This window comes from Pezoporus flaviventris, unplaced genomic scaffold (assembly GCF_033815535.1).
Source record: "Pezoporus flaviventris isolate CSIRO_AGI_PZ_B2104156 unplaced genomic scaffold, CSIRO_AGI_Pfla_v1 ptg000015l, whole genome shotgun sequence".
NCBI lineage: Eukaryota > Metazoa > Chordata > Aves > Psittaciformes > Psittacidae > Pezoporus > Pezoporus flaviventris.
The window spans coordinates 2,326,743-2,342,082 of NW_026892563.1; the positions used below are offsets into that span (position 1 = coordinate 2,326,743).

Sequence of the window (15,340 nt, forward strand, 5' to 3'; positions counted from 1 at the left end):
CCAGACTCAGTACTGTATTTACCACAGATACAATAGTACATCTCTTCCAGGGGTGCAATTAAGAAGCTTGAGCTGTTCATTTCTGGATATATGTTGCAGACTATAAATCCAAACAGAATTCTTATTCCTTATCCCTCAGTTCCTCCTGTTCTCCTAACTCCTACTAACTTCACAAAAACCATGACAAAAACATCTAGGAATCTTTATTGCTGGAAAGCTAAGATGGGACTATCATTCCTTGTACAAAAATATTTTAATGCAGTTATTTAGAAATGTTAAATAAGAGTATTTCAGTGATAAAATATTTTATTAGTGCTTCTGTTTTTGTACATTAAGCAATGTATTGGGACTTTTAAAAAAGTTCTCAAGTTTCATTATTTGACCTTTCAATCTCCGACATCACTGTTACAGTAGAAGCAGATGGTACAGTAGAGGAAATTACTCCAACAGTGAGGTTCTGTAGTGGCAGATTCATGTATGGTGGAGTATTTTATATATCTACGCATATCAAAAAGATTATGGGAACTCTGCCAACCATGTGTGAATGTGACACGCAGAGTGGTTAGCTGTGATATGGGATATGTTGGCTGGAGCCAGCTCTAGCATTCGACAACATGTAGATCCTTTATGTGGGCTTTTTCTGTCCCTCTGAAGCATCACCAATATCACTCACCCACTCACTCCACATTACGCAAAAATATCCATTATTTAAACGCTTTGTATAAACTCAACAGCGATTGCTGACAAGGTATAAGATACTCCGTGGCTAGCAAGGAACACATGAAACCACACACAGAAAAACAGGAGACCTTATTTTGAAAGGATAAAAACAAACAGAGAAACTGGAAGAAATGCGCAAGGCAGGGGAGTTGGAACTAGATGATCTTAAAGTCCTATCCAACCCTAACTATTCTATGATTCTACGAAGCAAGCACCAGGTTCAATAAAATGATGAAAAGTATGTCCTGATGCAAAACCAGGACTATAAAGTGTATCAGGCTCTAAGTGAACAACATAATGTAACAAACAATACCAGGTAAACAGCAAGTGAAACAATGTCACACAACAGAGAACCTTGTGCATGAGATAATACAACTTTTTATTCACGTTTTATAGATTATTTTCATTTATTTTTGCTTTAATAATGCATATTCTGTTCACTCTGTGCAAAACTGGGGACAGAGGCAGGCGTTAAAATCATCTAATGAAAATCAAGCGGAGATGAACATTCGAGTTGAGGGAGAGGCCCATCAAAGCCAGGAAAGCTAAAAAGCCACAGCTGCTCAAGACAAAGCTGCTTTCAGCTGCACCCTTTTGCCCTGCCACTTTGCACAAACCTGGCTCTCCTGACTGAGCAGCTGTACACTGAGAAGGTGTCCTCCGCCGGACACCAAGGACAGGAGTCGTCGTGGTAGCTACATTACGGAGACCTGACTTGTGACCGGCTCCAGTCAGTGTGTGGCAAAGAAAGGCACAAATCATTGCAAAGACCAGATTTCTGTTGGTTTGTTTCCTTCTTGTAAATACATTACTGTACACAATGTAAGTTTAAACTGTATTGGATTTGGGGACATAAAATTGCATATTTAACAGAACTTTAAAACCATAACAAAAAGTAGGCTGTTCTATCTTGAAGCAAAAATAATCCCTCCAGCCCCAACATTAACATTCATTCCTGGCTATATGCAGTAGAAACATTTTAAAATCTGTGACAAAAGACAATTAGAAACCAAAAGTCAAAATCATAAAGCTTGTAAACAGATAATCTGAAATACATTTTATTTATGGAAAAATATCATCAAAATAGTACCACTATGGACTAAACTGCCTGAGTTTTCATTTCATCTAGGATCTTGAAGTAGAGAGCCTTTAGCACAAGAGGATCAATTTCAGTCACGACTAGTGCTGCACAGCACTGCTTCAGGTGGAAGTTTTGTCCTCATTGTTGGTGGTTTTATTGTGCTATCAAAAACTGTTGTGCTAATCCTTCAGATAAAGGGATGTTGAGGCAATTCTTAAATCATTTGGCACAAAGTTATTTTGGCTGGGGCATAAATTTGAGTCTCAGTCATGAAGAATAATGCAACATTCCACCTATCAAGCATTCACTTTGATTGAAGAGCTTTCTTTATGTCATTAACTTCCATCTGAAAACAAACAAGTAAAAAAAATTGTGATGAAATTAGATGCCTTAGCAAGCTGAGGCACCATTTCTAGGTACTGATAAAAAAGCATGTTCCATCTTGTCAGCAGGTGTTGAGTACAGGTTTTATACTACTATTATTTCCAGAGATTTTACAAATTGAGGTGACCTTCTCAGCTGTGTAAGATGACCACTCATGGCTTTCTCCCCTCAGAGCTTGATACTGAATGTAACACAAGACCTTTCAAGCTCTTTAAATTACAATTTTTACAACCCATGCAGCTCACTGCCAGGAATTACTTGCAGAATGAGCACTGTGTCCTTGCATCAGTTGCTGCACTTACACACAGCACAAGTAAACTCAATTGCCGACAATGAGCAGTGATAGCTGAGGACCAAAACCTACTGTCTCTCCCGTAGGGAATGGCAGTTGCCTTCTACACCCATCAAGCCTGCATCTAGGCACCTTAAAGGCTCTGATGGATGTACAGCCATGTGGTAAAAGGATGTGGCTGAAACCATCATCAGACCTAGCTGCACACTCAGCCTCTCTAACAGACCCTGGAAACCCTGAAGCAGGGGTATTAGATTTATTCAAACACACCTGTGACACTCAACTGTGGCCTATCATCAAGGCAGTTTTCTTTAATACATGGACTCCTAAACTAATTCAACTTGTGTTTCTTGAACTCTCACTTTCATGTAAAACTAATAATGCCACCTTGGCTAGCATCTGAACATCTACCAGTATATGCAACATCTGAACTGGAGTAAAAGTATTTTAGATCATAATTTTAAAACCATCAGTGCAGGTCTCTGTTTGCAGATGTAAAGCCAACCTTGTAGGTGGACTTTGAATAGTTTGGCCTTTTAGACTAAATCAGTAACTGTTATTAAAAATGTTCATTGGTTTTATCTGAATAAATGTCAGTTTTAGCCGAACATGTATTGTGTGTTCTTAGAAGCCATACTTCTATGTGGCTTCATGCATAAAGCCCATTAGGCAGCCCCAGAGCACAGGTATTGATGGTTCCCAATTCTGTTACTCTTTGGCATATTCCCAAGTAGTTTACTGAGTGGAAACAGCCCAGTGAAATTACAATTTGATTTTCTACCCTGAGAACAAAGAAAAAGTACAGTTGACCTATAACATAAAAATATAAAATATAATCAATACTAAACCACTTATAAAGAGAATAGAACAGAATAGAATAGGACTATTTCAGTTGCCAAGGACCTACAAGGATCTTCTAGTCCAACTGCCCGACCACTTCAGCACTGATCAAGTTAAAGCATGTTATTAAGGGCTTTGTCCAAATTACTCTCCAAAACCCAGAAAAGCAGTTTCATCACCACTCCATATTGAAGCAGTGCAGTCAATGACACTAGCAAAGGTTTGGCTCCGTGACTCTCACACAAGCAGGGCAGCATGCTGTCTGGCAAATGATTAAGCCAGCATGACAACATCTAGAGCCAAGGTACAATACAAATGATAGTAGCAATAACTGGGGTCTTAATTAGAGCACCTTCTTTTATATTGTTTAGGATGCTTTCGTAAAGACAACCTGAGTACAATCTGTAAAGCAGACATAAAAATCTTGCTATATGAAATAATGTTCCAAGCATATCAACACTAAGACAAGCCTACTACAAAAGAGAAAGCTTTGGGAGAGAGCAAGTGATTTAAAGAGACATGATTTCACTCGTGAAAATATCAAACCATTAAAACTGAGACTAAAAAAATGAATAGTTTGAATCCTATATTGTATTTAATTTTTTTTTTTTAATTTCTCTCCTTGTGCTGATAAATTTTTAGATAATTATGCTTTTCAGTAAGAACCCAGTACTGTGATATATATGACACCGACTGGCAACACTATGAAGGGAACAGGTATGTCCCTTTCAGAAATGTTAGTATCATTTGATTCAACTAGAACCTAGCAGAGTTTTGTGTCCCATACCTGAGGCTAAATCAAAGCTGCCAATACTTTCATAACATTATTAATAATTTAAGTACCTGCAATCGTAGACGGATCTTCTTTTCTTCATCCAGCTCAGATAACAACTGTTTAATTTCTTTTCTGTTAAAAGAATGCAAAAAAGAAAAAAAAAGTTTGGAATGGTAATGGTTAAACTAGCAAAATACAAAAGGTAACCTCTTAAAAGTCATATTTTCCTTTCTTTACTAGTTACTTTTTTCTTCTGGACAACTAGCTAAAGTCAGCACGTTCTTGTATACTATATATCACAGACTCTATAAAAAGACGCGTCCCATACAATGTCATGATTAATATGTTTCCTCCCTGCATCCACAGACTTTGTTCTGGGCTAGTTGTTATCAACACTGTATCTGCACCCAGTTGTCTTTTTTCCCTACAAAATATAGACGGATTTGCTGTTGGTGGGTTATTTGGAACTGGTAACACATATCCCGTCCATGCTATCACATATTTAAGCTACTTATAAGCTGTTTATGCCAGCTATAAAAATGTAAGCTTCAACTTAATTTATAAGACTTAATGATCCCTAATATGGATTTGCTGTCATCCTTCTTTGTCCGGAAGGGGAACACAGCTATTTGAAGCAGACATTTCATGTTCCCACTGAGTGATCTCACCTTGAACTGAAATCAGCAGGTGGAAGCAGCCCATACAAGAAAGCCTGGGAAGACCAGAGGACCAAGAGCCAGCATTAGAGGTAAAGCTGTGGGGTTTCCTGGCTCCATCCAGCTTCAACCAGGCCCTCCTGCATCTCTTCCCAAACTCCCCCACACACCTCTGTTAGCCACAGTCTGTGCATGCTACTTTCCCTTTACTTTCTCCTGCCTGGGCTACGCGCAACTGACAATGCAAGTGAAGGTTTAGCTTCCAAAATATTTAATATTCTCAGGAACAGGAAAAGCTACATGCCAGCCCCAGTTTCTCCTAAGAAATGAGCATCTTAGAGAAAATAAAGATGCCCAACACTAAAATAGTAAGATTCAGGCTCATAAACACAAAGGTCTTCTAATGTCCTAATTTAATTACTTCTTTTGTAATATGAGCTTCCTGGGAAAACATGCTAACAGTCAAACAACAAATTGATTCAATAATTATAGGAACTTTTTATTATACTAATTTATTATTCTAATTTGCATTACAACAAAAACAAATGCACCCCTTTTTAATATCAGTGCATATGAGTTTCCAAATAGTTACTGGCAAATAACCTTATTCACTGCTTACCACTTGTAACTTAATTTTTTCAGCACCCCATAAACATCTGCTTATGTCATAACACAGGGAAAAAAAGCTGTTACAGACGGATAGTGCCAGTCTTTTTTCCTGAGATTCTCACCGCTGAATGTGTTCTATCAGACAAAAATCACCCCCAAACAGCAAGGCAAGCTGTGCAGCATAACTTACATGAAGGCAAGCTCAAGAAGAAACTGCCACCATCATGCATCAACAGACGCATCCCACCTACAGCTGTTATTTGCAGTGCTTACTTTTGCTGGTCTTTCATAGTTTCAATGATGGTTCTTAGCTCCTTAATTTGTGTTCTCAGCTCCTCCAGGGTAGTCTGACCTTGGCTCAAGTACTCAGTCTTTGGCTTTCCTTCAGTACCGAACAGGGACGGGGAATTCGGCCTGTGGCTTGTTCCCATAGCAATTGAGTGAAATCCAGGTGATGGTGAAGGAGATAGTGATGGTTGTATAATACAGCCAGAAGTCAAAACTCCTGGTTTTGGAGGCAAGGAATTTTTATTATCAGACACCTGCAACAAAAAGAATAACACCTAATGTCTGGAGAAAGCTTTATGAAAATCAGACCATTAGGCAAATAAGTGTTTTGCTGCCCTTCAATAATGTTGAAAGTCCATAGTCAAACATGGACAGTTTTGGCCACACAATGATAAATATAACAATTAGTCATTATCTTTGTACATGTACATCAGAAGGGGTATAGCTGGGATGCAGAAGTTCAGGTAGCTTCAGTAAGGCTTTCTACAGTTGCTACAACCAGTCAGTAAAAGTGTTTCTGAGATCTCAGACCTAGCAGTGAAAAGAACCAGGGATGGATGCTCAGAGTTTCCCACAGACATTTCTGAGAACACACCTACATCCATGGATGTCTCCTGCAGAGCTCAAAACTACATGGCCAAGAATCCAAGTTGTATTTTTTTGCAGATTAAATTTATGATTGTCAACTAACAAGTGAAGTTATCTTCAACACCTACTGTTTTATAAAAATTAAAAAATTTTTTACATGTCACTCTTATTGTTATGAAAATACCAAAATATTCTGTAAGCTTGCTAACTGGTATGATACAAAAAGCAAAACAAAATCCCATGGCTTCAGAATGTTAATATATTAATAAAAAATAAATGTACTGTACTGTCCTCTGTTTGCTGAGGCTTCTGTGAATCCTCATACCTACCAATGTCTTTTTGTTCCTCCAAGGACTTAACAGAAAAATGCAGATTTAACCTAGTTACCTTGGAACCAGGTGCCTGGCTCATAAGGATCCCCTACTTCTTGAATTGCAATCCAGTGCTCTACTTATTAGACAAGGTACAGAAAAATATGAAGTCCATGACTTTACCAGATATGACCAGCTACTTCACTGCATACACAGAACAGTGCAGAAGTGCAGTTATCACAATGTCAAGTAAGGTGAATCTTAATTATTTATCATGTTGCTATTTGGCAATGCTAAAGTGTGCATTATATGACAGCTACCAGGAGTATCTGAAAATCTGATTTGGCCAAGAGTAAGAAAAACCATGAGGCAACCCTCCAACTTTATCTTGGGCAAAGAGATACTGAAGTTGAGTGGCAAAGAAGTTAATCTATAGAGAAAAAATTGCATGGAAATGGAAGGAGACATTAAAAGTAAGGACTTGGGGACTGGGTCAGTGGCATTAGCTGGATAAAGTAACTGAAAGAAAAGTAGTTGGTCAGATGGAAATTAGGAGAAAGTGTGATGGGAAAGGAAGAACAGGATCCTCTGAGACTGTTTTTTTCTTCAAAAAACAGTCTTCCCCACTACAGGAGCATGATTGAGCACAGAACCTGTCCCAGGCAAGCACTGCATAAAAAGGTGTCCTGCAGAAATGAAAATGGTGTTATAATCACAAGAAAGCTGAATCACTCCAGAGGCTTGAATGCTTGACTTCATGACCTTAATGATGCTCTTTTAACATTTTATATATGTGTGTGCATGTTTGAGAACCTATAAATGGATTGTTCATGGATAATAATCTTTATATCAGTAGATGCAAGTTTCCTTTTCACTGAAAAGAGATGTCAGGCTCAGCTTGAACCCAGAGCAAGTGAGAAAGGCACAACTGGAGTCAGCCACACTGAACACCTTATTCCAGAGCTTAACTGGTATTGACATTAAAGCCTCAAGCAGATATTTTCTGATAGCAGTCATCTTGTTTTACAGGAAGATCATCTACATCCTTGGCACAAACATACAATTTACAAATGTTGGCCCAAGAGTATTCCTTAATGCAGATGCTCCCAGAAGAGGGAGCTATATAGCAAAACATTATCCTTATAATTTCATCACAGAAGTGCCTTGATTTGAAAGATGACTCCATCTTTCAATTACTTCTATTATACTATTATAATGTATTACTTGTATTATTAAAGATATCCTTATGTACTAAAAAATAGCTCCAACCTCTAAAGCCTGATATACCCACTCTTTCTGTAATTGATTATCCTAGTTTTCTGCCAAAATACAGTAAGAATGGCACAAGCCTATAAAATGAATACAATTATATCAGTATAAAAAGTGATCATACTTGCAAATTTCAATTCATGTACTATCAGAGTGGGTCAAAGAGTTGTATTTGCTTATAAACTCTTCTAATGTAAACTGAATTTACAGCTGCCCTGAAAGGCCTGTGTTTCTAAAATTTATTTCCCTAGCTTCTCTCATTCTGTGCAATGCATGTACACTAGAAGGGTTTTTTTCACAGTATGGCTATGGAGACATTTGAACTCTGCAATTCACTCCAGACATAGAACAAACTTTAGTAACCTTTACCATTTCAAGCTTCTTTAAAGGCCAGTTACCAGGTGACTGTTGATTTAAAATTTGAAAATAAGTATTTTAATACAGTTTTAAAAAATGAATATGCACATGATAAGGTTAAGCAGACACTTTCCAATTAACTTACTTGTGATATTGTAACAGTTCTTGATTTCCTTGACACTTCAATAGTTTTCTGAGTAATGGAAATATGCTCCTCCTTCTCTTCTTCAGGACTTGGGGAGTCAAAGAAATCAGGGCTTGAAAGGGATGACTAGGTAAACAAACACACACACCACAAGAAAGGGAAAAAAAAAAGAAAAAAGCAGGTATTTTCACTGTGCAATAATTTGACAAAGGAAGAAGAAGAGCATTACGTGAGGACATTTTTATTTTATTCTTTTTTTAGTTATCATTTTCAAAGTAATAATACTTAAAACCAGGACTCTTTCTCTTCCCACCCTTCTTTTTTACATGCTATTTGCAAGGCTAGAATGCTTTCAAAGCATTCATGAAATAAGATACACTTAAGACTTGAATCCACCATTAATTTACATCTTTGCATTGCATTATGTTGTAAGAAGAAAACACCTTCCTGTCCATAAGAAGAGCTTATTTAGCTAGGACACTGAGCACTGTGCTGTGGGGATGCCAACTCTGCCACTTGGGCAGCTCTGCCATGGCTTTGTTCAGTGCAGGTCTCACTCTGCTGCTCTTCAAAGGACCCATGCTGCTGCCCATGCACACTGCTGGTGCTGCAGGGCTGCCTTATTCATGGCCTCTGTAAAAGTACAAACAGGGGAGGTTTTTTCCACCCCTTGTTCCTCTCCCCGGAGATTTGACAGGGGAAGAAAAACCTTTTCAGTCATCTTTTATGTTTCTGTATTTATGTACATAGTCAATTTGGAAGATTTCTTTTACACATTCTATCAGTTTCACAATAATCCTTTTTGTTTCCCTCCACTTTTGCTTCAGCAACATGAACATAGGCAACCATAAGTAGCTGCTGTCATTCTGATATCCAGAATGCAAAAAAAGCACAGAAATGAACAAACCCCAAAGAAGATGACACTAAAAAAACTAAGCAATGGTTTCTCAAGTATGGTTTATGAGATCAGTTTGTCCAAAGACACATATTAAAGTGTGAAATTTAAATCACCGTTATATGTATGATTGTGAGCTTAATGTGAAGAAACATGATGGCTCAAGGAGAGCTGTCAAAGGCTGAAATGGTCTGTTTGTGCTCAAAATCTGCTAAACGTCCTAAAGAAACCAAAGGAATTGCTTCTTTTGAGAATCACTTTCAAAATCCTTAATACTTAGCACAAACCAGTTTATTTCACAGATTTTTAGAAAGGACTTTTCTGGCCTCAGTCATGGCTGGCAAGGAATACTTGGCAGCACCCAAATAAGGGGTTACAAATCTTATAAGGGAGGGAATGTTTTAAACATCAGTATTCAGAACACTCAGCTTTTCAACACTAATTTTCCTGAGCTGCATTTCTCTGCCTCACTGTATGTGTGCAGGAATGGCTGTGGAAATGTAGTAAAACACCAGGGAATGCAAATGGGGAGAGGGGTGAAAAATCAGAAAAAAATATTTTTAAGAGAAATGGAAAATTAACTTACAGATGTGAGAGACTGGGAGGGTGGTCGCCTGCCAGTAGCTTTTGGTCTAGTTGTAGTTGGATGATTAAGCTTCTCAGCAATTGGTATTACAGAGTCAAAACCTTCCAAGTCTTAAAAATAAAACAGAATTGAATAGGTTTTCTGGAAACTGTCCTCAAAGGGAAAGAATCACAATTTTTTTTTCTAATTTCAAAGAAACCAAATCCCATTTTCTCCACTGTGTCACAGTGTTCTGCACATGTTTAGCCACCTGGATGACACTAAAAACCTGGAAGTCAAAGGTGGCTGTAATCCAGTCACCCTTACTATGCAAATTTACCCTTCCCTCTCAAACACAATAAAGCAGAGGGAGAATGTGTAGAGGAGCCTTTGGCTTTATTTTCATTGTAGTGAAAGCTAAACGACATGGGTTGTATGGCTTGGAATAAACAGTTTCAAAATTTCCATCTTGCTACTAAAGGGCTTAATATTTTTTTTTCTTGAATAATTGGAGAGGTAAGACAGTGCACACATCTCAAGAACCGTACTGTCAGTGCTGCATCTGCAGCAACTGCTTAGGGGAGCACAGAATGAGAATGAACTAGCTGTAAGTGATCTGTAGGTTCCTGCAGGAAGCATAGTTTCTAGTAGCTATAGGTGAGAAGATTATCTCCCTCCTGTAGTCCAGGGGTTATGGTAAGTAAAAACTCCAACAGGCTCCTGAAGTGGTACAGAGCCCAGGAAAAATAGGTCTGCTCAAATGCAGTATCAACTGTCTTCATACTTAGTGAAAGGCACTAGGGAACTGTTTACTGAATCCAGCCACGTGGTAGCATGTTTACGTGAAAGAAAGATGTGAAGGCTGAAGGAATACCACAGCTTGTGATTACGTGCCTGAATCAAATGGCTTAACACCATTCATCTATTTTTATGGGTTATATCAGTTTCACTCACCTCCATTTCAAAATACCCTACTGCATATGTTAAGCAGAAATGAGTCAGAAAACCTGCAAGAGGCACTTTAGACAACAGATATAAAAATTCTGTAAAATTACTTTCAGACATTAATCAAATACTGGAATAATATTCATTATTCAGAGACTGTTTTTCATTGCACGCATGTAGGAAGAAATAGCTTTTAATAGTTATATATACTGCACACTTAATTTTCAGAACTGTGACAGAACAATGAATCTCTGAAGATCCAGCCATATTACAACCATTGTACAAAATTACACAATGGAAAGACGAATGAATTAATAGGCCTGTAAAGTAAGTTATGTGTGCTGAAGGACACAAGCTGATTCCAAGTACTCATGATTTGGCAGCTAGGAAGCAAAGGGGATCAGACATTCCTTATTCAGCAATATTCTTCCATTTCTGGGAGATAAAAAAAGAAAGAGACCTCTTTCAATAGCCCTGAAATAGACTAAGGCTATTCACCTCCAAGTACAGCTCTATTTTTGGAGCAACTCTTCTTACATATAACAAGTTGACCCCACTGTCCTCTACCAGGTATTTCTCTCATTGCTTTTTTGCTGACTGTTGCAACCTACATGCAAAGGTAGGTCGCCCAGTCTGTCAAGGGAAATTTGGCAATGCAAAGACAAACCTACCAGGTAAGGCTGCAGTGCTTTTAAAGTAAAAATGAGCTAACATTAGCAGACAGCACAAAACCTATCTGTAGTCCAAAAAAAATGCAACTGTAAGAGCTAGTTTCCAGTAATATCCAGTTTGAAGCTGATGTGTGAAATAGCTAAATGACTTGCTTAAGATCACAAAGCAAATCAGTGATGTATTTTAATAGGCCTTATTTTTGCCAATGTGTTACTTTGTTAAGTTGCACAGCAAGAATATATTGCCACCAAAAATATACACCTGCTTATAAAGATACGAAGCTCACATACATAAATACAAGTGGAGATTGAAGCAATCCTTCCACTTCTCCCAGCCACTCTTTCTCACCTGTGTTTACTACATTTTTTTCCTGAGCTAGTTTTAATCCAGCTCATTTTCCAACAGCAGGTGTACAGCCACCAAAACACCCACACTGAAGGAAGGATCAGTATCAGTACCAGAGGAGTGATACCAGCTGCTAAAAACTGAGACGAAGAGCAGACTACTGCTTTGAGGGGCAGCAAATGGCTGAAGTTATCTTGGAGCCTAGGAAGGCTCCAGTGCATGACTTCCCTCTCTCTGTATTGCTGCTTCTGTGGTAAGCACCACTGTCCCTTCCTCTGTTCCTACAAAAGGTAAGCATCTATACCAATATTGGAAAACAATCAATGAAAAAAACAGTGAAGGCATTAATTCAATGTGTTTCTTTGGCTTAAATAAACTAATAATTACCTAGAATTCTATGTTTGATCAGAATAATCAAATATTCATGCACAAATTGTAAAATACATTTATGAACAGAGTGTATGCATTTGTGTCCTTGAGATCCATAAGCACTTGCAGATAAAATTTTATGCTCCACACATTTTATGAATACCATGAAAGATAAGCATTTCTATGCAAAGTTTCTAGTGTCAAGAAATATTAGGAATCTTCATTTTTTTCCTAGGTAGAGGAAAAAAGAATAAAATAGCTAGAAAAATAAACACATGCAGCCTGTACCTGTCCTGAAATTAAAAAAAATAAAAAGAGCAGAACAGAGGTCAGAAAGGTTCCACAGGTAGAATCTGCTGCCAAACTAGTGAAATAACAGCCATTCAGCTGATACTATAAATGAAAATCTATTTAAGTGTGAGGGACAACACTTGGTACAATGTTAAAATAGTAAATCCACTTCCAGTACTTCCATACACCCTTTACTCTCCAGTTTGTTCTCACTATTTAGATGTACTTCTCACTCTTGAATCCGCTCTGCACCTGAGGCTATCACCATCTTCCACGGTCATTCAGGAAAATTACCATCTAGTAAACTGGTAACTAGTAAAATGAGAAACAAAACCACCCAAGAGACTTTTGCTTTACTCTCATTTATATTCTAAATTCAATAATGAATTCACTCATACTGGTTATTCCATTATTTTTTGCTGATGGAAAGCAAGGTTATACGGCTGTGGCTATATTATACTCCCTGAGGTCATTAAATGCAGATATCTGATTTTAGCTTGATTTTCTGTAGCTGTCAGAAACCAGGAACTTTCATTTGCATACTAAATGTAAAACCATCCAGCTTGAGCTGGACCAAATGGAGCCATTAAAAATAAAGTATTCACAGCCATGCTAACTGCCAGTAATGCAGCAGCAACACCCAACAGACCGGAACTCGGCCCTAGTCCAGCAGTGTTTACTAGTTAAAAACAGTAGGGAAAGCTCTGTTGAACACATAGAACATAGAGGGCACCCATTGATTAACAATGCCGCTCCCTAAGCAAAAGGTAGTTGATATTTGTTGGATTTCTGTATCACTTACTACTTCTGTGGTTTACAAGCAATTATAGACCAAGTCTTCCAGAATCTCTTGGAAGGAGCATTTCCTACCCTGCTTTACAGAGAGAATGGAGCATCGGAGAGGACTGGATCCTGGTCCAAAACATGCTGAACACCACCTCCATGAAACGCAGAAAGGAGGCTGCTCTGATGGTAATCTGGTCTTGTAGCTAAGTAGGTGAGGCTTGTTTAGTTGGAGAAGCAAAAAGAGGCACAGAAGCCTGCAGAAGTACAGGGAGTGGGGAAGCGAGTGCACACAATAAAGTAGACAGCTATTGGTTAATCCTTGTTATGGGTGGAAACAGGCTCTGCAGTGCACACGTGTGGCTGTTGTACAAAACCTGGAAAACATTAATTTAAACACTGTTCAACATGAGGGGAGACAAGGGGTGGCCGTGAGGGGTGAAGGGTGGTCGTGAGGGGAGATCATGATGAGAAAAGGGCAGCCACAAGGGAAGACTACAAAGGAAAAGGAGGGGCAGCCATGAAGGAAGATTGTGAGGGGACAAAAGGGGTGGCCATGAGGGGAGATGAAAAGTGGCCATGAGAGAAATCCTGAGGGGAGAGTAGGAGCACCCATGAGGGAAGACTGCGAGGGTAAAGAAGTGGTGGCCATGAGGGGAGATAATGAGGGGAAAGGAGGGGTGGCCATGAGGAGCGAAGGGCAGTCGTGAAGGGAAGAGGAAGGGCAGCGATGACAGAAGATCATGAGGGAAGAGGAGGCATGGCCATGAGGGAAGATTGTGAGGGGAAAGGATGGGCAGTCACAAAGGGAGATCATGAGGGGAGAGGAGGGGGGGCCATGAGGGAAGATCATAAAGGCAAAGGAGGGGTAGCCATGGAGGGAGACTGAGGGGAAAGGAAGAGCAGCCGCAAGGGAAGATCATGAGGGGAAAGGAAGGGTGGCCATGAGGGAAGATCATGAGGGGAGACAAGTGGTGTCCATGAGGGACCATGGCGGCCATGAGGGGAGTTTGTGAAGGGAAAGGAGGGGCAGCCATGAGGGGAGATGAGCAGTGGTCATGACGGGAGATTGTGAGGCGAAAGAAGGAGAGGCCACGAGGGCCGATCATGAGGGGAGACAAGGGGTGGCCATGAGAGGTGAGGGGCTGTTGTGAGGGGAGATCATGAGGGGAGAGGAAGGGTGGCCATGAGGGAAGATCACGAGGGGAAAGTAGGAGCACTCATGAGGGGAGATCATGACTGGAGAGGGGAGGTTGGCTGTGAGCAGAGATCATGAGCAGAGAGCAAGGGCAGCCATGGGATGTGAGGAGTGGCCATGAGAGGTGAGGGGCAGCCATGAAGGAAGATCATGAGGAAACATCATGAGCAGAGAGCAGAGGCAGCCATGGGGTGTGAGAGGTGGCCATGGGTGGTAGGTGTGGCAGCTATACAGTGTGGGCCACTGTGGGTGCAGATGAGGGGTGGCTGTGAGCGGAGATCATGAGTGGCAGCCATAAGAGGAGATCTTGAGGGGAGATCAGTTTGACCTTTGTGACATGGTTTAGTGGTGGGCTTGGCAGTCCTGGGGTAAAGATTGGACTTGATGATCTTAAAGGTCTTTTTCAACCTACTTGATTCCATGATTCTATAAATAGATACATTCATCGTTATTACAGTCTCACTGATCAAGCAAGTAATTCATGAAGTAATTCATGACATGGTAAGAAAGATAGAGTAATTCTAATATAGTAATGTAGTATACAAGAAAATGTCTGACTTACTGAGCAAACATACTTAACGAATATGAAACATGTTAGCTGTGCAAGAATTATTCCCTGGTATTCTTCCAAGCCAGTTAAGAATAGGATATTTTTCCCCATTGATGTGTTCATTTGGAAAGACAGTTATTTAAAGCATGATGATGATGGTTTTAAAAGCATGCCCAGATCCAAGAAAACAATTATTTAAGAAAAACATTCCTGGCTCATTAGACTTGTATCTTCCTGGAAAATAACCTTCAACCTCTCTCCCTATCAAGAAGAAAAAAAAACAGAGAGAAAAAGTTAAATTGTAATGCTTCCTTCCTTCCCCATTTTTGACCCCGCATTTGCAATTCTGGCATAAAATGTGACCAGGCCTTCACTTTATCTTACATTTAGGTGGGGTTTTTTTAGTCTTTGG

The 15,340-nt window shown here is 39.4% G+C and overlaps 1 protein-coding gene across 9 annotated transcripts in view; it reads right to left on the reverse strand.

Moving 5' to 3' along the window:
- Positions 1–1,075: 1,075 nt before the first annotated feature.
- Positions 1,076–15,340, reverse strand: part of SH3KBP1 (SH3 domain containing kinase binding protein 1) — a 232,221-nt gene continuing 217,956 nt past the window's right edge. For all 9 annotated transcript variants that reach the window (XM_061453237.1, XM_061453241.1, XM_061453236.1 and 6 more), the window contains 5 exons: positions 9,797–9,906; positions 8,316–8,441; positions 5,631–5,899; positions 4,161–4,224; positions 1,076–2,147 (listed from right to left, as the gene is read on the reverse strand). In XM_061453237.1, coding sequence (XP_061309221.1) covers positions 2,106–2,147; positions 4,161–4,224; positions 5,631–5,899; positions 8,316–8,441; positions 9,797–9,906 — 611 coding nt within the window. In that variant the 3' untranslated portion in view covers positions 1,076–2,105. The remainder of the gene's footprint in view (positions 2,148–4,160; positions 4,225–5,630; positions 5,900–8,315; positions 8,442–9,796; positions 9,907–15,340) is intronic.